Source organism: Cyprinus carpio, chromosome A2, assembly GCF_018340385.1.
Source record: "Cyprinus carpio isolate SPL01 chromosome A2, ASM1834038v1, whole genome shotgun sequence".
Taxonomy (NCBI): Eukaryota; Metazoa; Chordata; class Actinopteri; order Cypriniformes; family Cyprinidae; genus Cyprinus; species Cyprinus carpio.
In genome coordinates, this window is record NC_056573.1 from 17,693,115 (window position 1) to 17,717,780 (window position 24,666).

The following is a 24,666-nucleotide window of genomic DNA, read 5'->3' on the forward strand; positions in this document are numbered from 1 at the left end:
TCTGATGTCTCTATTTCTTAATCTAATGTCAAAACCAGACACGCATCAGGGACAAAACATTAATCAAATACTTGTTGTGCCTCTGTGCTGAAATTAGAGGTTGAATGTTCAGTAAAAATGACACTGCTGGGAGTCATTCTAGGATCCCTTGTGTGTTTACTGAAATTGACGATCAACTTAAATAGGACTTCAGGATAGATGTTCTCTCTTTTTCTATAGATCAGCTTCAGCATCTGTTGAACAGAAGGATTAGAGTGTAAAATGCAGATAAAAACATGCAGTGATCCATTGAGAGACAGAGGAAGAACAGGGGCTTCTGACAAAATATAGACTCATTCAGCGAGGGTAGTCATCGGTCCCCAGCTATTTGATTTGACACTGACCTGAGGGGGCAATGCAGAACATTCCAAAATTCAGGAAGGCCTTGACCTCATGTCCAACAAGGACTTTACCTCATAGCTGAAAGGCTGCCTGAAATGATAGTAAGCGCAATGGAAATGAGAAACTGCAATGAATTTATTTTGTCAAAAATTCTAGAAGCTTCTTTACAAATAGAAACAAAAAGTAATGTTAGTGGTTTCCCGCTTTCTAACCAACATTTTACATAATAAACAGTGGAGCAGTTCTGAGTGATTGTACTGCTGTTTGAAAACATTAAAAAAAAAAATTCTAAATAAACTTTTAGAGCCAGTGAAATTTGTGGAATCTTTTGAAAAATGCCTTCATGTGCGGCCTGGGGAACTCATTCTTACAAAATGTCACGTAATATTAATTATTTGCTAAATAAATCCAAATACCCACATCTCAATTCAAAATGATGAAACATATTCATTCCTATCACTTACTTATACATGTTTCAAAACTAAATGTTTGTGTTACATAGAGCAAACTGTTGAGTAAAGTTGAGTAATTAACTAAGCTATCGGCTGTCAGTCTATCAGCTGCTCCGTACATCACAGTTTATGACTGAGACAGCATATAAAATTAAAATAACTTTCATTATAATTCACTACAGACTTACTTTCCACTGTTTTCCAATGTCTATGTAGAGATTACATATATTTTATATCATGATAGCATGTTTATTATGGATCAGTGTTTCCCCAGTGTTTAAAAACTGTCATGCCTCATTCCAGCTCAACATCATGTGTATCATCTAGAGCTTGTGTATCATCCCACTAAATACGAGTTTGTTCTGTCATTCATTTGCTTGGAACTACATGAAGGGCATAAGAGAACTGACCAAAAGAACAGAGAAAGTCACAGTTAGATGCAGAACAACCATGTTTAGCACAAGGAGACTAAATCATTTTGCAAACGTTGCTCTATTTCACTTTCTCTGAGCTTCAAATAAAAATTGAAGTACCCAAAATTGCTAGACTGCAAGCTTCTTTTCTGCAGTGTATTCAAATGCAAGCTTTGTTTCTCATTTTCACAATAGCGTGAGAATCAGCCTGGAATGTCTGAATATGAATTCAGTAGAAGTGAAGCCCTTCACACCAATATGTTTATTTTTTTATTTGTTAAAGAACAAAGCACAGACTGAATCTGCTTTGTTTTTAGAAAGCATTGATCTCATTTAAAAGCAACTAGTGGGGTTTTGAGTGGCCTGTGAACAGCAGGAAATTTACTAAATATTGTTGAAGCCTACGATTCAGAAATCTTCAGACGATCAGAGTTGCAGATATTAGATTCAGCTTCAGAAGAAGCGGACCAACATATTTTGAGCATTTCTCCTCATTACCATTAATGTCAGTTCCCCTCCTCTGTGCTGCAACCTGCCACTGGAAAAACTCAGACCACTTGCCATCCAGCTCTAGGCTTGGAAAGCCATCCCGAATGTGTCAAGTTGGGTTCTAAAAACCATACAAGGAGGTTACTCACCCCAGTTCGCTCGCAGGCTACCTCGCTTCAAAGGTATTATTCAAACTTTGGTACGAGACAACAATGCTCATATTCTCTAGTCTGAAGTGCAAACTCTGCTTGCAAAAGGAGCTGTGGAAACGATTCCTCTAGCGAACAGCGAGTCAGGCATTTACAGCCGTTACTTCCTCGTTCCCAAGAAAGATGGCGGGCTCAGGCCCATTCTCGATCTCAGGCATCTGAACCACTCGCTTATAAAATGGCCATTCAAAATGTTGACTTTGAGGCAGATACTCATGCCAGTATGCTTCCGGGACTGTATTGGGGAAGTCATGGCCTAATGGTTAGAGAGTTTGACTCCAATCCCTAAGGTTGTGGGTTTGAGTCTTGGGCCAGCAATACCACGACTGAGGTGCCCTTAAGCAAGGCACTGAACCCCCAACTGCTCCCTGGGTGCCGCAGCATAAATGGCTGCCCACTGCGGTACGGTTCACTTTTAGGGGGGTTTCCACTGGGTACAGTACCTGATACCTGGTACTTTTTTAGTACCACCTCATTTGAGGTTGTGAACCATACAGTTACCAAAACTTGACGTATAAACTCTGTTGATCACGGATTGGCCGGAGAGAATCGTCACTACCTGCGTCACTGAACTTGCGACACAGAGACTCAACAGAACCGCTAGATTTAAATCAGCACAGCCAGTGAAGGATTGAATGCAACTGTTTTGAATGAGCGCACATTTTTTTAACATCCAAAAAGTTTTGTTGTCTGTTGTGGAAGTACATACGGAACGTATCTTGTTGATAGCAGAGGAGCGGATCCAGCAAGAGCACGATTGGGCGACGTGGAATGAAAAAGGTTTTTTTAGAAGTCGTGACAGTAGAGGCGCAACTATAACTACATGAATAATCCCGCCCACTCTAAAGCAAAACTAAACTGCAGTGGAAACGCAAACCGTGCTGAGCCTGTCTTATCAATATACAGTCCTGCCATTCAGACTGTCTCTGGCCCCGTGCACTTTTACGAACTGCATGGACGTGGCTCTTTCCCCTCTAAGACAGATGGGAATCAGCATCTTGAATTGCCTTAACGGTTGGCTGGTTTTAGCCAGATCGGAACAGGAACTCATCGCTCATTGTTCTCTGCTGCTCAGCCCCCTAAAGCGGCTTGGGCTGAGAATCAATTCATCCAAAAGCTCTCTGTCTCCCAGCCATCGAGTATTCTTTCTGGGGACAGTTATCGATTCGGCAATTACGCTGGAACGCTCCCTGATAATTCAGAGGCTAGCAGTGTCATTCAGACTCGGGAATTCACGTCTCCTCAAGGCTTTCCAGAGGATGCTTGGCCTCATGTCAGCTGCTTCCTCTGTGATTCCTCTGGACCTGCTTCACATGCAGCCCCTCCAATTTTGGCTCAAAGCCCATGTCCCGACCCACGCTTGGCACTTGGGGCGTTTTCATCTCAGGGTAACCCACTGCTGCATCAGAGCTGTGGCCCCTTGGAAAACCCCTCACCTGTTTCAATCAGGCATCCCATTGGGACTGACCTCCAGACGGAAGGACAAACCTGGAGCAATGCTTACACATCAACTGCCTCAAGATGATGCCGGTTTTTCTAGCCCTAAAAACCTTCCTGCCGGCCATAAGGGGGTACAACATCCTGGTTCGCTTGAACAACATGACGGTGGTAGCCTTTATAAATCACCAAGGCTGCCTCAGGTCATGCTCCCTTCACAGGTTGGTTCAAAGTCTCATTTTAAGGAGACAGTGCAATCTACTCTCTCTGAGAGCAGTTCACGTGCTGGGCAGACTGAACCAAGGAGCGGACATGCTGTCCAGAGGCAATGTAGCTCCAGGAGAATGGAGTCAGTATTTTCTGATTGTTCTGCAGCACGGAACGAGGACCCATCCTCTTGTGACATTTCATATGTGGTCAGCTTTCTGCATCATTTCCAGCAAGTTGTCAAAAGCTCTTCCTAAGATTGTCTGCTTGTACAGCAGTAGTTTTTGAAGTATTGTCACACAAAAAATATTTACAAATGGAAAACCATTGGCAGAGCTTTGCAGCAACTTTAGTTACCTGTAGGCTTAAATGGGCTAAAAATGCTTATGTTCCCTTTCTATTCCTATTAATTTATATACATTAACCTCATATGACATCAATTGGTTTATAGAAGCATAACCTGTTGTCTAGACCTCTCTGGGTCAGTTTTTTTCCACTTTAATTTACATAATGTATCTTCTTTGCAATTTGACATGTGTTAGTATTTTTCTCAAAACACGTCTTCTTGTATCTTTTAACAAAGGAAGATTGCTTGGGAAATTCTACAGGAATTTAATTAAAATTGAATGCCTTGGGGTTGAACTCTAACCAATGTCATGCAGAGAAGCACATAACGAGCTGTTTGTTGGTTGTTATTTTGTTGTTGTCTGATTTTTTTTTTCTTTTTAGTTGCATTGTTTTATTGGGGGGATTGAACCTGTGGTAATGACAGAATGGTAGATGAGCATAAGAAATGGCAAAGTAAATGCTGGCTTAAAAAAAGAAAAAATATCACCATACACAAAATGAGCAAACGTACCTCTGACATCAAGCTGTGAGGGAGGAATTTTAAAACAGAAGGTTCACTCTGTCCCGTTTATTCTTATAGATTGTCTATAATATGCTCAACAAATTTGCTGTCTAAACGTGCCCAGATTTCCTATTTGTACAGCCAGTCAGCATTATAATAGCTTGTTTCTCTTGTCTTGAACTGCTACTAACACAGTGCAGGTGCAGGATGCAGGTCATCTCACAATGTGTCAAAGGTGTCTAAGGATTGTACATGTGTCCAATGCATTTTCAAGTCTGAAAGTGTCATTTGTGAAGCCAGACTGAAAAATTTAACCAACTCATGCTATATGTTGTTGCTGGATTAAAATGATTAAAATGCCAAGCTCAAAAATATTTTATTGGGTAGAAACTGTGTGTAAAAAATGTAGAATATTGTTGAAGGCAATGGGAGGCTTTGTACACTCTTAAAATGGATGTGTTAAAAACAACAACCTGTGTTATATCTTAACACACCTGTGTGTCTAGTTAAGAAACAACACATTTTGTGTTACTTTAAACTCAACCAGTGTGTTATTCTTCTTAACACACACTAATGTGTCATAAATCACACAATTTGTCATAGATGTGCTATTTTTGACCAGATAAAATGAACGCAAAAAAAAAAAAAAAAAAAAAAAAAAAAAAACATTTTTAAAAAAATATATATATTTATTAAAACTTACCTGCTACATTTTCACAAAGTCAACATTCACATGTCATTTGAATTTCATAAAGACATTTTTAAACAATTTTATATCTTGGATTTACAAAAAGATTTTCTTTGTAGGAAATCATGTGAAGAGGTTTTACATCAGCAGCATTGCTCAAATTAATCACTTTGTATTAATTTTTTCTTTGGACTGCATAAGCATACACGTGTGGGTGAAAGTACATTTGTGATAGAACTCTAAGAAAAACTAAAACAATTTCTTTTTCACATTGTGGAACTATGTGTAAAACTTCACCAAAGAGACGCTCTTCTCTTAAGTCACAGTTTAAAGCAAGTACACAACCAGTTTGAAAAGTCTGACCGAACACACCAACAGAGTGAGAAACATGAACAGTGCTACATGTGTCAAGTTCATAGCCAAAGTCTCTCATGTTTTTAACAAACAGAACATTTTTTTCCAAAGATCCAACCATGACTGGAAAAACATTTGGGACAGTAATTTTTCTGTTAATGGACTTCCCAGTTTCCAATGAAACATAGTCTGAACCTGACTCTTGTAGGCTAATGTCTTACTTATATTTACAAAATTACATACAACGTGTGCTTATCTTTTTAGAGGACCATGCTTTCCCTCAAATCTCATGCACCAAAATTTAGACAGTGGGACAAATTTTATCATCATTCGCCAGTAATGACTCATAAAATGATGCTTTGGTATTAGTGATCTGTTTGGCTGGTACAAAAATGACATATTATGGTGATCAATAACTAGCTGCTTTAAAAATACAGCTAATCCTTTGGTAACAACTGGTGCAAAAATGATACTACAAATTTCTCTAAGGAGAAGGAACAATTTCCAGTGACTATCACCTTCACTTATAAAATTTCCAATCAGGAAAGGCAAAAAAAAAGGATGAGACACCACATTTGACTGGCATTTTGCTTAATGGGGTTCTCTGATGTTCTTAAATTATGAATGGCACTAGACTTGTTTTTCTCATTTGTCACACCATAGTCAAAGCTAATCAGTCGGTCATTCAACTGCTCTAAAGTGAAAAGTTTTTGCTCATAGATGAAATGTTGTAACTAGTTTGATCTTGAGTGGAGCCACACCCTCTAAAATGTCATGCATAATGTCAACCCACACATTATCGGTAATATGAAAGTACTCTAGAGAGTTTAGGCAAGAGTCTGCTTTTATGCCTGTTAAAATAGGATTTTTAAGCATGACATGTTCATTGTAATTAACTTCATTGCGCAACACCAAACAATCGTCATCAAATATACCCTGCATCTCATGTTTGCCAATCAGACAGAAATGACAGGATTTGTTGGCTGCAAAACTTTCCAAATACCCTCCAGGTGAATGGCAGGCCAGATTATCAGCAGTAAACAAGCATATTGTGCCAAATAACACTGAACTTTGGCTATTTATCTGAACTTCTATCCCTCTGGTTTCAAGAAATTTAATATCATCCAATAATGGCTCAAATATTTTGTTGAAACCACAAACTTCTTTGTCAATGGATTTAAAAAGCAAACATAGGTGGATGTTTTCAAGAGACAAGTTAAATCTAGCAGGTAAATTCCTCAAAACAAAAATAAACTGCTCCCATTTTGTGAACTTTGGTTTTATAGCCTAAAGGAGATTTGTTGTTTCAAAATCATCAAAATAGAGTTTAATTTGTAAAGCTTGAGGAAATCTACTGTACAATTTGTGATTTTTTAAATGTGAGCCATCACAGTAGTCATGCAATTTACCATCACTTTCAGTTGAATCCACAAAGAGCTTTTGCATTTGTTCATTGTCAAAAAGAAACTTCAGGGTATCAATAATAGATATGTATTGACATGTATCTGCTATTAACACTTGAGTTAATTTACCTTGCTTTCTTGCAGTGTCACCTCTGTTTCCAAGGAAGATTTCTGTTGGCTTGACAAAAGAGTGATTTTCAGCAAAATACTTGATCATTTTGTAGGGGGTATCAACTTTCTCAAACATATTTCATCCTCTTTTAAAATCTTTCATCAAAGTCTGCAATTCATCATTGGGTACAGAGTAACGATTAAGCAGAAATGTGGTTCTCTCTTGCAAACAGTCCAGGGTTTCACAGAGCAGTTATTTGTGCATGTGATGCTTCTTTGCACATCGGTCAGGGTACAATTTGAAGAGGAGTACATTTTTGCAACAAATGCTGCTGCACAACTTTGGTAGTCAGAAGTGCTGCAATTACTTGAGCCATCAAAATTAGTCTCTAGAATATCAACAGCACAGAGCAAGATGCAGCTGAGAAGTCCTCACTCATGCTGGTGTCAAAGTCTTGTTCTAAATGTACTGGGTTTGCAGCTTGAGCATGCTCTCTATTGAGATGTTTAGCATAAGAATTGAAGTTATGGTATGTTCGTTGACAGTTGTTTTGACTAAAAACAATTGTTTAATCCTGTCCATCAGAAAGCGCATGGACATGCCTAAGATGACTTAAAAGTTTCCGGATGTCTTTTGAAGTTGATTTTTTGCACTTCGGACATGTACATGGCAGTACAATTTAGGAAAGTGCTTGAAGCTTTGAAATAAGCTCCACAACTTTAGATCTCTTCCCATCAGAGAAAGGAATGTCATACACAAGAAATTAAAGACAGATGTGAGTTGGACAGGATATTCTACATTGCAAACCCAATACATTTTAAACAGCTTGTCGATGGCACACGTCAGGCTGTTATCCTCAAGTGGAATGGTGACTTTGTCATTCTTGGCCACAATGATGTATTGCGCTGTAGAACTTGGGGCTCCTAAACAGACAAGGTGGGGTTGATGGCTGAAGTTTCTTTTAAAGGGATAGTTCACCCAAAAAAATAAATTCTGTCATTAATTACCCACCCTTATGTCGTTCCAAACCCGTAAGACCTTCATTCATCACAATTTAGGAATGACATGAGGAAGAGTAATTGATGACAGAATTTAAATTTTTGGGTGAACTATCCCTTTAATTTATCTGCATTAATTGAACTATAGGCCAGGGATATTTTCTTATTTTAGTTCAAAAGAAAATAAGCATGCATGATATTATCGGAATGTTATTGGAATTGGACGATAAAAGCTTAAGATGTAAACAACGACATCAGCTGATTTGAAAAAAATATGCCGATATGCCTTGCAGATAAGATGAAAAGCTCACATGTGCTCAGGGTGTGCTAGTGATAAAATCACCGTCAGCAGCGTTGTCATTCTTGAACCAAACTTTTGCCTGAATGATGATTAGCTTTACTGTTTTGAATCACTGCATTTAATTTGAGAATGCACATACAGAATGAAACATCCAGCATGATAGAGTAAACAGTCACTAGCGTGAGCAGCAACAACAGCCTCCCCTGGGTCCTAATGCCCATTTGGTAATAAATAAAATGAAAATGCACAAATAAACTTAAGACACTTGGCCAAAATGAGTTTAAAAATATCTGCAAAAATCTAATATCATGCATACCTAAAAAACAGAACAAAATTAAAACAGTATAGTTTTATGCAAATCAGAGTCATAATTTAATAACATCACAAAGTGCTTGTACAGAAAACTGACAAAAAAAAAATAAAGCGAACATAAAAGGACAATTAAGTTTCTTACTGGCTTAATGTCCAAGAGATAAGCAAGGGCCGACTTTGAACTGCATTTGACCCACTCATTTTGCTCCTTCCTGACGCAGTGGGGGGCAGCAATGTAATAAGAATTTGAAGAGCTCTGTAACATGAATCTGTAGTATGACAGAAAAACACAAAATATAATGACATTTTTCATGGCTGGTATAATGGCTGACTTTAAACTCCAACCTTGCCTTCAGAGAACTACTAAAACTAATGGTGTCCACTGAAAGAACAACAACATTTTGACAGAACGAGCAAAGTAGCCTACATTCACTCTCATTATCAGTTTGCATGACCAGAGTATTTTTCACTGTGGACATCTTTTGCAATTTTTGGAACAATATTTCCTTCCCATTTTCGAAGAAAGCGGTCAGCCTTCCCAGCAAACATTTTCCAAACTCAGTGTCAAGCTACAACAGAATACACAATTACAACACTACTGTGTGTCCTCAGTATGTTCACAAAATATTGAGTCTTTTTGAGTCAAGTTTATGCAATCTTAACTTCAGAGAGGCATTGTGGGCCATTCCAGGTTATGAATAACAGTAAGAAAAAAAAGACAACAACAACTATTATTATGCATTATGATTTGAATTAAACTGAATGAAGAAAAATAAGTGGTGGGGCTTGATTTTAGTGCACCTTAATCTCTAGCTTGCAGAAGACTGATGGATGGAGGGGAGTGGTTAAAAGATGTTTAAAGGATAATGTAAGAGAAGAAACAGCATTTCAGAGGGAAAGCAAAATTCCAGATTATGACTAAAGATTACATATGAATTGCACCATAAGACTAGTGTTGTGCGCTAACAAAGTAAAAAAAAAAAAAAAAACATTTTGAATTCATGTGGACTTAACATCTACCAGCCATGTCCCTTTGCTGACAAGTCTATTCATACCTAGCTATAAGGAAAAGCCATGCAAAACACAAGTATGGCATGTCTACAAATCAAAGATATTGTTCAAAAATCTCTTTCACTGTTGGGGACTTGTTTGCAACCTATAACCTGTGATTACTGTATGTTTTCTCCATGCCCAATTTAATGGTATTGAGGTTTTCTGGAGATGGTTTCATCCTTTTGATCACAGTCGTCCACTCCCGAGAGGACTCCTCCTCCCCTTCAGCAGTTATTTCCAAAGTGATAGACACTCCAGAGGAATCACTGATTCGACTACGTTTGTGCTGGTAGCGACGCTGATCATCATGAAGTTTCCTCCGTAGATTTCGAAGTCTCATCTCAATAAATCCACTGTGGGAGACTGGGTCATAGAAATGTTCCTGGATGAAAGGGGGAGGATAACAATTGTAACTTTTACAAGAACCCATGATGTGTGACAAGCAAACCAGCAGAGTGGATGTACTTTTGGTGTTATTGTAACTGTAATATTGGTAATTTAAAAAATAAACATAAAACCAATTACAGTCACTAAATTTTCAATTGATTTGTAACCTGTTAACTAATTAACATACCACACTTACTATTCCTATTTGCATTTATTTAAAGTGGGCTTTGTGTGTTTTAATAAGTACAACTTACAAATCCTTTATTCTCTTCTCCCATCTTGATCTTCAGAGAAGGAAACAGTGTATTCAACATCTTTATACGTTGAATAATAACTTAAAATTACACAAAATGTGTTAAAATAGCCATAACACAAAAAAAGTGTTATTAACACATCATAACAAAGGTGAATAACTACTGCTTTTAATTCATACAGCCTAGCCTAAATGACAGATATTTAAGGCTTTAAGTATACAGATCATACAGATTTTGTCAAAGTGTACGACATTTAAAGCACGTTTGTTAGTTTAATCCTTTGACGTCTAATGACCAAGCTTTTATGTAATATATTCAGGGATTCTAGTGTGTTTGAATTACTTATTAGTGACATTCTGCCACTATCTGGCCATGTACTGCAATTACACACAAACTATTTTATGCGGATTAGATCTCTTCATATCTTGTTTACTGATTATTGTGCCTTAAGTATCTTGTACACAACTAATTTCATGGCTGGTGATAATAGATGCTCAGAGCTACAATCCTCTGTGGACTTCTCAAAAGTAAATCGCAGTCTATTAATATGATTCGCCGTGACAACCATCCAAAGGCATTCATCCAGTTGTCTGCAATACTGTCGGCTATATCCTACAACAACAAAGTATAACTTTTGCAAATTGTTTACTACTGGGAGTGAGGACAAACCCCAAATGCTTGAATGAACATTCAATATGACCAGTAGATGGCAGTAACGATATAGTAAACTCAATTCTTACCCTTCAAAGCCACCATAGAGGTTACTGCTGGATTAACATGGCAGCATGGAAGCTCCCGAAGCTCGTCGGCACAGGGATGAGCTTTCTGCAGTCGTCCTTGAGGTTTGGTAGACAGGTAAATTCACTCAGATGTGTAAATTAAAAGCCTGTTAGAACTTTGAATGCATTGTATTTGTGTTTGAATGGTATTTAGACAGCGATCACGTTAAGACTCTGTAACATGTTAGAAGACATGATGGTGACATTTATAGTTTACGTCTCCCAAATAGACTAAATTTTGTCATTTGTATTTTTTTGTCATTTGTTTGGGGTTTTGACTTGGTGTATTTCAAAAACACACATATCCAAATGTAAAATCTCGTCTGATGTTCTTCAGGCCAGCAGAAGCTCACTTGGAGTGATGGAGCAGGTCAGGAGCTACTATGTTGACTGGAGAATGGTAAGGGATGTGAAAAGGAGACAAATGGCATTTGAATATGCAGATACAAGACTGCGCATCAATGCCATTAGGAAGAATACTGTTTTGCCAAAAGAGCTACAGGTACGTTCAAAGTCTTGCAGTTTTCATTCAGCGTAAGTTTATATATTTAGGTTGTTTTCCATATACATGTATGGCTTTATTTTTATTATTTTAGGATTTTAAACCCATTTACATAAGCATTAACTTTTATTTCGACTTGTAATGAATGAACGGATTAATTAAATGTCAAAATATTGTTCTGAAACTAGTAATAATACTGGCCATGTCTCTCGTGTTTGTTTCCTCAGGAGATCGCTGATAAAGAGATAGCCGCACTGCCTCGAGACAGTTGTCCCGTGCGCATTCGCAACAGGTGTGTGATGACATCACGTCCACGTGGAGTGAAGCGCAGGTGGCGTCTTAGTCGCATTGTTTTTCGGCATTTAGCGGACCACAACCAGATGTCTGGAATACAAAGATCAATGTGGTGATCGGCCATAAATGCTCTATTCTAGAACCTTGTCGTAAAATATATTCTTGCATAAAATGTAAAGATGCAGAGCTGCAAAACCAGTATGCACCTGCTTGATGCTGAGTGATGGAGCAGTTCAGGAGCTACTATGTTGAATTTTTTTTTATTCTACTAAATTGACTCAGATTTCACATTACACTTTTTGTCTTCAACTGATGGAAAATTAAATAAGTTATTTTATTGTACATACAATAAAAATGTGTGATGTGCTACTTTCGTGTTTTGTGATTTTATTTTCACTTTTATTTTTTAGGTTACTGGTATTTAACCTTATTTGTGCATTGGCAAATGAGCACCCCTTACATTAAGCAAGCGTAAACTAGTACTTTGTACTTGTTAACAAGTAAATGTTTTGAGTGTATTTTCTGGTTGCTGTTATGCATCTTGAAAGCTATGAGTATATCTAAATTTATTAATTTAGTATATATTTTTGTATTTTATTAAGTTAAGAATCATTTTACCCTATATGTAATGTAATAGGTTTACAACAATGTAATTTTTTTTAATGCCTATGAATAGTTGGTTTTTGTAAGAATTATTTAAAAGCGTAATTGTGGTCATTTATCAAAGGTCACTAAAATGAGGACTTTTATTGTGACATTACTTAACGCGGAAGCAAGAATCCTTCTAGAAACAACGCTTTAATGCATATCAGCGGACACGCAGCGCGGCGCCAGACTGAAAGCAAAGTTCATTTTCATCACTTCAATTAGAAACTGCAGACGGTAGTTTTCTAAGGTTTCTCCAGAACAGCGATGGACATCAATGAACTGGTATAATGGACTGTTTGTGCTCGTCTCTGTGTGTGTGTGTGTGCGTGTTGTATTAATTTTAGTTCGTTTTCATTGTTCTATAAAGCCTCGTGCACTGGTATAAAGAAGCTTATGATTGTGAATGAAACTCTTGTCTTACTAAGATGTTTTATAGGACAATATACAGATTGGGTGAATAAAGTATCGCTTGGCTGTGAGATGACAGCTGCTTGCTGGTCTCACCTCAGCTGTAATGAACATGTAAACAAGCTTCTTTACTTGATCTCAGACTTGACTTTGTGTCATTAGATCGCCGGTCTTGAGAGTGATCTTAAAGAGATCACGAGTGTGCTGGAGAAATGTGAACGCCAGCGCCTGCGGGATGTGTTAACGCAAGAGCAGAAGAAGATAGAGAAAGAGTTGGCGCAGAAACGACAGCAGAAACTGCAGCAAGCCAAGAAAGACTCTGGAGAGAAAACGGACACAGCACTCAAAGGATACACTGTCAAAATTAATAATTATGGTAGGTTCATACCTCATAATAATAGGCATAGGCTATTCCACAATGATATGCATGGTCTAATACACCTGCCATTGTTTGTCTCTCTCTTAGGATGGGACCAATCTGACAAATTTGTCAAAATCTACATCACACTTAAAGGTGTACATACTATTCCAGCTGAAAATGTTGAGGCCAAATTCACAGAGAGGTGTGGTCTCACACTGAATATTGCTTCATTTTATTTTATCATTTTTATTAATAGTAAAATTGTGGAATCTTGCTTATTTTTTGATGCTTTCTATATTTAGGTAAGGAGAAATTTGTTATTGTGTGTGTGTGTATATCATACCTTCGCGTATGCATATGAAGGTCCTTTCAACTAAAATAAATGGGCGGCATAATGATGTTTTAAACATCCTGCTTTTCTGTTTTCACAGAGGTTTCAATGTTCTAGTCAAAGATCTGGATGGGAAGAACCATCAAATGACAGTCAACAACCTTTTATATCCCATTATTGGAGCAGAGAGTAGTAAAAAGGTTCGTCACTTACTTGTTATTGTATATTTTGTTGTCAAATTGATTTTTAAAATTGTATAGATAAAGAGGCCGTGCTTCATTTGTTTACAGATAAAAACAGACATGGTCCTTATTATGTGCAAGAAGAAGACAACAAAAAAGTGGGACTGCTTGACACAAGTAGAAAAACAGTCTAAGGAGAAAGAGTGAGTAAAATGCACACACTTTAATTCTCTATTGGTTTTACTTTTTAAAATCTGTATATTAAAGCAAAATTTAAATTGAATGGTGCAGATTTATGCATAAAAAATTAAAATGATAGACTTATACGTTTAAAAAAATATATTTGACTGCATAATGCACTATTATCAGGGTAACATCATAAGCATCATATTAAATTTTGTTCTGCAAATTATGTTTATAAGTCAAAAAAGCTAACTGAATTGTAACCTGTCTGTTTCAGCAAACCCAACTTGGATGCAAATGCTGATCCAAGCGAGGGGCTGATGAGTGTCCTGAAGAAGATCTACACGGATGGAGATGACGAGATGAAACGCACTATCAACAAGGCCTGGGTTGAGTCTCAGGAGAAGAAGGCCAAAGCTGATGACTTTGACTTCTAAGCCAGCTTACTGATCTGCTTTTACAATAAAGCACCCAAATTCAGCTGCTGCATACATGCCATTCCAATTTATTCAATTATTTTATGTATTTTTGTACTTTTTTTCCTGTTAAATGCAGCTGTTGCTGAAAGTTTTGTTTCATAAAATGTTTCCCTTCCCACTGTAATTTTGACTGCGTTGATCATTTAAAGTTGTTCCATATGTATTCAGGTAAACAAATGTTCGGTGAATTTTAGGTCAGTGTTATTCTTGCACTTAAGACCATGTACCTTAACTGTGGAAAATTAAAATAGAACATGTCATTTATTGCTTCTGGTGGTCATAAAATTAAATATTGCTGTCATGCAGTATTATTATCATCATCACGGAAAGAAAACAGAGTATCTGAACTAAATAAACTCTGGATATAAAAGAAAACAGTGTTTGTTAATTAACATTTTAGATAATATAATTGTATACATAAATGTGTGTTTTTATGTACAATATATAGTCCCTGTAGTTTACCTATCAACCCAGAAGGAGGTGCATGAAAACAGAATATGCATAAGTTTTTTTGTTTGTTTGTTTGTTTGGGTTTTTTTTAAGGATATTTACTGTGGTAAAAATATGGGAACAAATGGCTTACTAAAGTTAATATTATTCTTGCAATTAGAACTATATACCTTTAAAAAATAAAGAAAAAGTTAAAGTTATTCATTTATTTAGGTGCCTAAAAAAAATTGCTGTCATGCAATATTATTAAAAATTTATGAATGGAACTAAACTAAACAGTGAATTAGTGTTTATCGATTATAATTTTGGTCACAGAAACATTTTCTAATCAAGAGAACATTATGTGCAAAAAAAAAAAAAAGTCCCCGTCTTTTATTTATTGAGCCACAAGGGGGCTTATGAAACCATAAGTTCAGTTCCATACAGCGGTATGTTCCACAGTGACGTAATTTGGCTTCATCCACATTATGTCTGATTCAACTCTGCATGATACATAACGATACAATATGATACAATTTATTATATACAATGTGATAAAGTGTAACTCATGGTGGGCATCTGTGTATTTTGTTTTTACGCCGTATGACATAAAATCATGACTTAATCTCCGCAAATAATTGGACGGTTTTACAGTTAACCAATATGAAATAATGCAAAGCAGATTTGATAATGCTAAACAAATGTTCACATTAAAACCCTTTAATGGCATGTCGTCTAGTGCACACACCCTAAACAGAAGAAAAAATAAACTGTCATTAAAGCAGCCAGTGCAAGTCATCTGGAGCTCCATAATCACGTCAACCATGATTGGATGATGTTCTAAGGTTTTCATTCACTTTTCTGCAACACTTTCTCTATAATCTTTGATTGAATCTCCAGCAGCCAATGACGTTGTTTCGTTCCAGTCGTCCCAGTCTATCGCCCCGCCCATGCCCATGACGTCACGGAGAGCTTATATATACTGCAGGACTCCGGCGTCGGGTATGTTTGACTCACAGGACTAGAAAACTTCGCTAAGCTCTGGGACTTCACATAAGGAATTTCTTTTCTAGGGCGAAGGATCTATATTAATGAATGGATCCCGCTTGTTTTACCTCAGCGCAGCGTCTTTCATGTAAAATGATGAATCCGGATTTGTTCAAACCGTCTCAAGCGCCTCAACCGCCCGCCAAGCCGAACCGGAGTAAATCAGAGCACGTTAAGACGGAGCTCGCGCAGGTGGTGGTGGACGCAAAGACGGGAAGATCGTACTGTAAAGGAAAGCTTTTGGGAAAGGTACCAATCTGTTTTTCAATGTCTGGAATAAATCGAAGCTGGTCTTTTTAATTATTTATGCGATTTGTCACTGTCACTGTTATCGCGTTTCCTGATGCGCTCAAACGAGGACGGTGCTCAATGTATCGGTCTCGTTCTTGTCTCGCGCGTGCTAGTGCGGGTTCGGCTGGTTTTGGGAGATGGTGCACCATAACCACTGGACCGCAGTTCGCTCTGTCTGTGTTTCTAGAACCGGTCAGCTGGTTTTCCAGCACTGCATCCTATGTTGCTTTCAAATATTGTCCATCATGTATGATTTTCTGCAAAGACAGTATTTGCAATTTACCATTGGATGGATTTTTAATACAATTCCAGATTTGATTCGATGTCACGGAAAGACGAATGAAGGAATGAATCAGTGCATCAATGAAAATGATTCTGCATTGCTCATGAGCAGTGGAAGCAATGACCACTCTCCCGGTGTTGTTCACTTGTTTACAAAACAAGATTCTAATTTTAATGAATCGATTGATTTTTTAGAAGTGTCGTTAATCCCAGCTTTTTAAAGTGCTGCATCATTGTGCGATGCTGGTCGATTGGGAAAAGAATACGTCATTCCTTTTTTTACATGTGTTGGGACCAAAGTCAGAAATAAACTAAGTATTGGTGCAAAAATGCCCAAAATATTTGAAATTGGAGACCAAGAACATTTTTTTTTTTGAGAGAGAGAGATAGAGAGAATTTCTATGTAAAAAAAAAAAAAAAAAAAAAAAAAAAATCAAACAGAATTTGCTAACGAATCCACTAATTAAAAAAAAAAGAGAAACCAATGGGCTATTTTTTGTGCAGATGTGATGCATCAGATGTGACCGATATCGGGTCAACCGATAAATGGTACTATCTCAAAAAAAATTTAAATACACCAACTACCAACATCTGCAAAGTTTATGGTAGATTGTTTAAAATGTTTTCCAAAAAAAAAAAGATTTTATAGATAATAGCCATCATTTTGTTTAAGTTCAAGCAGTTGCAAACTGGATGATACACTGTTTTTTTTTTTTGTTGTTGTTGTTGTTGTTTTGTTTTTGTTTTTTTAGTGTGCAAAGGATAAAAATTCTTTGAAAATCAATTCCAGATTGCATGTATTGATGGTCTGTATTGAAACAATGAACTCTGAACTATACCGTATTCTTGACATTAGTGATGCTGAAAATGTACAAATCAAATTTTCAACTCACTGGTAATCTCCAGATATGTTGTCTTTGTAAGCAATTAGCTAGTTTTCTAGACACAATGAGTTTTTGAGACTGTTGTACAGGCACCTGCCGCCAAACACTTTAGCTAATCTTAACCCCGAGTTGAAACTCCAGCATTTTTTCCTGTTGAAACATTCTGAGTGACTTAATATATAATGGCTTTCGTTTTAGGGTGGTTTTGCACGATGTTATGAGATGACGGATCTTGCCAACAACAAGATGTATGCTGTGAAAGTAATTCCTCAGAGCAGAGTCTCAAAGCCACACCAGAGAGAGAAGGTAAATGGACAATAGCCAAATACACATGTGAATAATCAAATTTCTAGCTGCCTCTCTAATGTTTATATATTGTTTTTGTCCTGCAGATCACCAATGAAATCGAGCTTCACAAAAGCCTCCAACACAAGCATGTGGTGAAGTTTTCTCATCATTTTGAGGACCAAGACAACATTTACATATTCCTTGAACTCTGCAGCAGAAAGGTGAGTTGCTTTGCTAAAAACAGACCTCTCATAGTCTTATTTGGTGAATACAAGGCATTTAATCTAATCTGTGCTTCATATTTACAGTCTCTGGCACACATTTGGAAAGCAAGACATACGCTGACAGATCCAGAAGTACGTTACTACCTCAAACAGATCATATCTGCGCTCAAATACCTCCACAACAAAGGCATCCTCCACAGAGACCTCAAACTAGGTATTGTTTATATATATTTAGCCTGCTGTTTGAATCATAGCATGACATCTGTCAAATTCAGTTGGTTTGATAATGCTCCAATTTGTTTTTGCAGGTAATTTTTTTGTGAATGAAAACATGGACTTGAGATTAGGAGATTTTGGGCTGGCGGCAAAGCTGGAGACAGTCGAGCAGAGGAAGAAGTGAGTTTACGTGCCTTCGTCCTCATTTAATTTTTCAATAGAAATACACTTTATCGGTATGCTGATGTAAAATATTTTCTTACAGGACAATCTGCGGGACTCCAAACTACCTGGCACCAGAGGTCTTAAACCGACAAGGCCATGGGACAGAGTCAGATGTTTGGTCGCTGGGTTGTGTAATGTAAGTCTTATCAAGTCTGCTCTACACTACTCTACATTATTGATGTTGATTTATGATGCATCAGTTGTGGCAGCCCTAATGACGAGTTTCTTTCTTGTCTATTTAGGTACACACTCCTATGTGGGAATCCACCTTTTGAAACCTTAGACTTGAAAGAGACCTACAAGTGTATTAAGGAAGTGAGATACAGCCTTCCTCAGTCCCTCACTCCATCCGCACAGAAGCTGATCTCCGCAGTCCTTCAGAAAGACCCCTCTGACCGCCTTACACTGGATCAGATACTGGCCCACGAGTATTTCACAAAGGTTAGCATACTAATAGCCCTGAGTACTCATTCATCTGTGTCCAAATACATTTAAACCTTTTCCTTTCAACTTAATTATAAAGAACAGATTTTTAAGTGTTTACTTTGTTCTAAGGCAGTTCCTTATTTTAATTCCGCAATCCATCTACTATTTAATTCCCTCAGAGCTTCACCCCAGAAAAACTCCCTCCCAGCAGCTGTGTGATGGTGCCTGAGCTTAATCCACCCAGCCCCGCCAAGAAGTTCTTCACCAAAATGGCTAAAAGCCTCTTTGGTAAGAAGTCGAAAGGTATGTGCCTACTTCAATTACCATAACACCATTGGTTTGGATTCAAACCTTAGTTTCTGACATTAGTTTCTTTGTTATTGACTTGAAATGTCATTGCAGCTGTTGAGAAGACACCTTGTGAGGAGAAAGATGACATTTCTAAACTGGTTTCTGGCATGGTGAAGCACTCCATCGGTCGGCAAATGAGCTACAAGACAATGGGAGGGAATGAGGTAATAATTCATTGTACTTTTTTGTGCATTGGTGTGTATTTAATAGCTTCGCCGTAAACTTTTGCTCCCTGACTCACTCATGACTGTCACAGAAAGCTGCAAGCATCAGTATGCATGCTGTTTTTCAGCACAGCTAAAGTGGGCTCTGTGGAGACGTGTTTTGAAAGCTGCTGTAGATGAATAATAGAGTGCAGTCGTCCAGCTATTGTGCTGAATGTCTCAGATTAACTCCGGACTGACCAAACCCAAAATTGCTAAACCAAACCCACACAGTTGCTAAGTTAATCACATGACAAATTGAGCTTTTAAGCTTGAGACATGAGATTGGAAAGTAGTTATCCACTGTGCATGATAATAATTGCTTAAAACTGAGTACAAGGCAGTGCTTATGATTGTAAAAACAATATGACTTCCTCTTGATACTCAGGCCACTTCTCCCACGGTTCAACTGGCAAGCTCTGGCCCTCTGGACACCCCGGCCGAGGAGGAGTCCAGGAAGTCTGCGTCTCGTTCCTTTAAAGGCACTGTCGCCAGCAGCACCGATGGTAAGGGACCATAGAAGCGAATTTGCTCAGACATACAGCAGCAAATAGTTTTGCATGTGTATGTGTGCAGCCTATTTTAGGCTCAACCCCCGGGCTTTCAAAGGCCGCTATTAAAAACAAGTTTTTCCAAAAACATCCTGACCTAATTCGTTTTTTTATTTTTTCTGCTGAGTTTTTGCTTCGTTTAGCAGCAAGGGGACTTGTCATTTCTACCCTTCATAGATTTGTCTACCTTTTTACACTTACACTACCAATCAAAAGTTTAGGGTCATGGTTTTCTACAAAAATATAAAGCAGAACAACTGTTGTCAGTAATATAATATAAAATATAACAAAGACACCACTAATATTATTATTCAAGTAATCAAATCACTTTCAATTGCTGTCCATACATAAATAATTGACTTTGTTCTTTTTTTCCACCCCTCAGCTAGTGATGATATCCCTACCCCTGCTGCTGTAGCCGAATCTGCCATGAAGGCTCTTAACAGCTGCTTGTCTTCCATGCCAACAGGTTTGTTCCCACACTCTGGTCACACTGAGGTGCTTAAGCGATGGCCATTTTCAAGGTTTACTCTTAAGCCATTGATCATGTACTCAAATATTGTCCTTTCCTCTTCTAGCTTCAAGAAACCCACCCTGCCTTTCTAAAACCAAGCCTTTCATATGGGTAACCAAGTGGGTCGACTACTCCAACAAATACGGCTTCGGCTACCAGCTCTCCAATCAAAACGTTGGCGTACTCTTCAACGAAGGCACTCATCTGAGCCTGTGTGACCAGCGGAGGTACGTCAGCTTACTTTCTGTGCTCCCGTTTTCTGAGTCTCCAGTTTGGCATTTGGACTGAGCTCCGATTGACCCACATAGAGTGCTTTACCCTTTACAAAGTCTCTGCTCTTGACCAAATTGTTTTAAGTAGCTTTGGCTTATTTGTGAAGTTCTTCTTTTTATTCTTCCGCAGGACTGTACGTTACTGTCTGACAAACAACAAACACTTTAGTTTTCCGGTTGATGCTCTACCAGAAAAGCTCCAGAATCAAAAACACATAGTGGATTTGATGGCCAACTACATGGAGCAGAACCTGATGGAGGTAATATCTCATTTAAACATTCTAAGATACACTATTAAATATCTCATTTAAATGATTGTTTATTTTCTAAAATATTAACTAAGCTGAAGTTCAGCACTAACCTTTCTCAAATGAAATTTTATAAAAAAAAAAAATATATATATATATATATATATATATATATATATATATATATATATATATATATATATATATATATATATATATATATATATATATATATATATATATATATATATATTAGTAAATATTTACATAATCCTAGATCTCATAGTTTTACTTTATAAAACTTTTTTTTTTTTTTCCTTTTTGTAGGGTGGAGATGTCAACTGTGAGGACCAGCCACCTCCAAGCTCTTCTCCATTGCTCCTGCAGTGGATCAAAACTGATCACGCCTTAGTCATGCTCTTTGACAACCGAACCATACAGGTAAGTCTCTGATCGTGATAAAACACATGAAACTTTGATCGTTTGAATTGCTTGGCCAATTCATAACATTCCCTCTCTGTCCGCTTTCTTTCCCAGGTTAATTTTTACACAGACCACACAAAAATCATCCTGTGCAAGACCTCGGACTCCTCGTACCTGCTGACGCACATCAGTAAGGAGCGTGTCTCTTATTCCTACCCTCTGAACGTGCTTTCTAAATGGGGCTGCTCTTCGGAGCTCCGGCAGCGGCTTCATTACGTGGTACAGCTTCTCCAGCACTACACCAACGCATGATGCCTAAGAACTTCGATTGGGATTTGCTGCTTACCGCTTCCATTTGAGAAGCAAAAAAGGACTATGACAAAGAAAAAAATCAGGGGAAGCTTCCACGTTGCCACAAAGATCTCCTGTCCTTGGTCATTGGCTGGCCTCTTTGAACTATGGTGCACTATGTTTTGTTTGGTTTTCTTTTTTTTTTTTGCGACTGAGCCTACACCAACAGTATCACACTACCAGCTTGACTCACAGTGTGCACAACCAAAATTTGAGCCTGTTCTTTTTATTATTTCTTTTTTTAGCTGGACTGAAATGCAGATGGCATAAAACTCACAGGGTTCTTAAGCGTCTAGCTTGCGTTGTACCAAACACTGCGCAAGATGGGCATGGCTTTTTACGCTCAATCACCTGGCTTTTTCTTTCTTTTCTTTTTTTAAGACATTTTATTTCACTAAATGGTACACAAACAAGAAGAGCTGCGGACACCAAATGGTTATTCTTTTAATGAGATTAGTTTTAAAGATGGCTGGGGTGAATGGCTGAGGTGGAAGTGTAATTCATGGAGGAGCAGTTAGGAGTGGGAGAGACTAAAGTGCCTTTCTGATGGATTCCTCTGTGCAATAATGGCCCTAATTCTCAAGCTTATGTCACAAAGAGAATGAAAGGGGCTTTATATAGAGTCTTCATATTCGGTTTTCCAAGCGAATTAGGCAGGAGTGGGGGAAGAAACACTACAAATACACACCTGATATAAGCTTTTTGCTTTTAAAAGTTATATCTTTAATGTCTGTACTTGAGGAGAAAAAAAAAAAAAAGACTATGTATTCTTTGTGCCTCCAGCTTTGTTTACTTGACATGCTCCATCATAAGTAATCCTAATGTCCTCAAAACTGTGACCATGGTTGTAAGTGTTAAATAAGTGTTCAGAATACCGACATTGTGTAAGCCATTACCCTCAGACAAATCCTAACAAGTATTATTAATTAATTGTGGCACGTGTTCTATTTATTTTTTTATTTATAGTTTTTTATTTATTGATGTAACATAATTGTATGGTGTCAACACTGGGAAATGTTCAGTATGATCACTTTTTATGTATTGGGGGGGGGAATAAAGTTTATTGAAAATATACATTTTCTGTGTCTCGAGTTTATTCTTTTTTTTTTATTTTTTTTTTTTTTTTTTTTTAAGATGTATTTTCCTCAGCAAGACATTAAATTGAGCATAAGAAACTTTTCAAAAAAAAAGCTTACAGACTTGTTTTTTTTTTTCCGTGTGTGTGTACATATATATATATATATATATATATATATATATATATATATATATCTTATAGCATAAATATATATCACAAAAACAGAAAATATTGCTTATATCTTATGTTTTCTTATAGCATAAAATACCAAAAAATTTTATTAGTGTGTATATAAAATTACAATTTGTAGATAAAATATGATACTAAAATCCAAAGTAATGATTGCTAGAATTAGTAGTATTATAGTATTTTTAATTTTTTTTTTTTTTTGAAAAAATGTATTAAAATGGAAAAACTTTAGGACGTAAGAGACTTAATTCAGAAACAACCAAAAAATTGTACTGACCCTTTTTGAAAAAAAAAAAAAAAAAATCCTTTCTTTACAATTGTACTTTATAATTTCACTATATTACTGTTTATATATATGTATCATTCAAAGTACATACCTTTGTGTGTGTGTTTGATGGTTGTGGTATATAAAATATGTTTATTTATTTAGCCTTCATTCAAAGTACATACCGTGTACTAAAGCCACAGCAAACAGTGAGTGATTTTGGAAAACAGCAGATGTGTAGTTGTCAGTGTTAGGGTTCATTAGGCTACGGCTGGCCACCCTTATACCTTGTTTACCACTCTGTCCGACCACCACCTGGCACACAAGTTTATATCGTGGCGGATTGACATCTTTTAGCTTACTGAGAAAAAGATCTGCTAATATCTGACAAAGCTGGCTACAACTATCAGGACTGTAACACACACCTTCCAAATAACTATCCAAAGTGGCCTGTAAGATCTGCCTGGTCCTGCTAGCACTGAAATGGCACCCTGGTTCTGGTCCCATTCTGTAGGTGTTCTCCACATAGACCTCCTGGATTGGTTGTTGAAGGTACAGTCCAGAGAAGCTCACTCTTCCTCCCTGGTGCCAGCCTGCGAATGAGAACCGCCTGCCCATGGAGATGTGAGAATTGCTGATTTTGGTGCTCAAGAACGATGACTCAGATGAAGGAACCGTCTTGCCCCTGAGGGATAGGGGTCTGTGGTGGGGCTGGTCCTTGGATTGGTCTTTGGAGCTTCGGCGAGTGGAGATAGACCCCAGACGTCGCCTTGGAGGCCCTGAGGCACCTGGTTCTGGGGCCATGGAGCGATTGAACTGAGCTAAAGTCTCCTGAGAGTGGCAGAGGCTGACTGGCCATGATGAAGAAATCTGTGAGGACACACATCACATTGTATTGATTAATATAATATTGTTCAAAAAGTGATTTTAATTATTTCTTCACTGTACATTTCACAATGTATATATACAGTTATATATAGTCAATAAATGTCACCCTATTTATAGCAATAAAGAGAATTTTCAAGGAATACTTCACCCAAAAAATAAAACCCTCTAATCCTCAGGCCATCTAAAATGTACAGTAGATTTCTTTTTCTTTTTTTTCTTCTTCATCTGATTAATTGTTGAACTAATTGGTATATTATTGTGATGTTTCTCTTCAGCGTGTTTGAACCCTCATTCTGATGGCACCCATTCACGGCAGAGGATCCATTGGTAAGCAAGTGATGTAATACCAAATTTCTCTAAATCAGATTCAAAAAAGAAACAAACTAAACTACATTTGGATAGGCTGATTTTCAGCAAATTTAATTTTTTTGGGTGAATTAAAATATTTAATTATTCAGTATTTTTTTATTTATTGTTTTATTCATATTTATGATTTATAATTTTTTATAAAAATATTTTCAATAATATATTACACAATATTTTGTAATATATTT

At 37.3% G+C, this 24,666-nt stretch overlaps 4 protein-coding genes and 1 pseudogene across 5 annotated transcripts in view; 3 read left to right on the forward strand and 2 right to left on the reverse strand.

The window, feature by feature from the left end:
* LOC109085123 (tenascin-N-like) overlaps nucleotides 1–7,255 on the reverse strand; it is a 37,111-nt gene extending 29,856 nt beyond the window's left edge. Inside the window, exons 1-2 of one of the 2 annotated variants that reach the window (XM_042776015.1) lie at nucleotides 7,013–7,255; nucleotides 384–471 (exon numbers count right to left, since the gene is read on the reverse strand). In XM_042776015.1, coding sequence (XP_042631949.1) covers nucleotides 384–405 — 22 coding nt within the window. In that variant the 5' untranslated portion in view covers nucleotides 406–471; nucleotides 7,013–7,255. The remainder of the gene's footprint in view (nucleotides 1–383; nucleotides 472–7,012) is intronic. The other variant, XM_042776006.1, reaches the window with a different exon arrangement.
* A 3,756-nt stretch (nucleotides 7,256–11,011) lies between these two features.
* mrps14 (mitochondrial ribosomal protein S14) lies at nucleotides 11,012–12,244 on the forward strand. Its single transcript, XM_042776035.1, has 3 exons — nucleotides 11,012–11,155; nucleotides 11,417–11,581; nucleotides 11,809–12,244. Exons 1-3 carry the CDS (start codon nucleotides 11,078–11,080, stop codon nucleotides 11,989–11,991), a joined length of 426 nt encoding a protein of 141 aa, XP_042631969.1. The 5' UTR covers nucleotides 11,012–11,077; the 3' UTR covers nucleotides 11,992–12,244.
* Nucleotides 12,245–12,639: 395 nt separating this feature from the next.
* Nucleotides 12,640–14,842, forward strand: LOC109086070 (calcyclin binding protein). Its single transcript, XM_019100556.2, has 6 exons — nucleotides 12,640–12,805; nucleotides 13,094–13,307; nucleotides 13,398–13,494; nucleotides 13,724–13,823; nucleotides 13,914–14,008; nucleotides 14,266–14,842. The coding sequence occupies exons 1-6, from the start codon at nucleotides 12,788–12,790 to the stop codon at nucleotides 14,423–14,425; spliced, it is 684 nt and encodes a 227-aa protein (XP_018956101.2). The 5' UTR covers nucleotides 12,640–12,787; the 3' UTR covers nucleotides 14,426–14,842.
* Nucleotides 14,843–15,891: 1,049 nt separating this feature from the next.
* On the forward strand, nucleotides 15,892–22,766 carry LOC109086066 (serine/threonine-protein kinase PLK3-like). The gene is made up of 15 exons (XM_042776055.1): nucleotides 15,892–16,192; nucleotides 17,599–17,706; nucleotides 17,793–17,909; nucleotides 17,997–18,126; nucleotides 18,221–18,308; nucleotides 18,394–18,489; nucleotides 18,596–18,794; nucleotides 18,959–19,082; nucleotides 19,182–19,294; nucleotides 19,722–19,839; nucleotides 20,270–20,353; nucleotides 20,463–20,625; nucleotides 20,801–20,930; nucleotides 21,246–21,359; nucleotides 21,456–22,766. Exons 1-15 carry the CDS (start codon nucleotides 15,992–15,994, stop codon nucleotides 21,651–21,653), a joined length of 1,983 nt encoding a protein of 660 aa, XP_042631989.1. The 5' UTR covers nucleotides 15,892–15,991; the 3' UTR covers nucleotides 21,654–22,766.
* A 577-nt stretch (nucleotides 22,767–23,343) lies between these two features.
* On the reverse strand, nucleotides 23,344–24,110 carry LOC109086041 (annotated as a pseudogene).
* Between the last annotated feature and the right edge of the window lie 556 nt (nucleotides 24,111–24,666).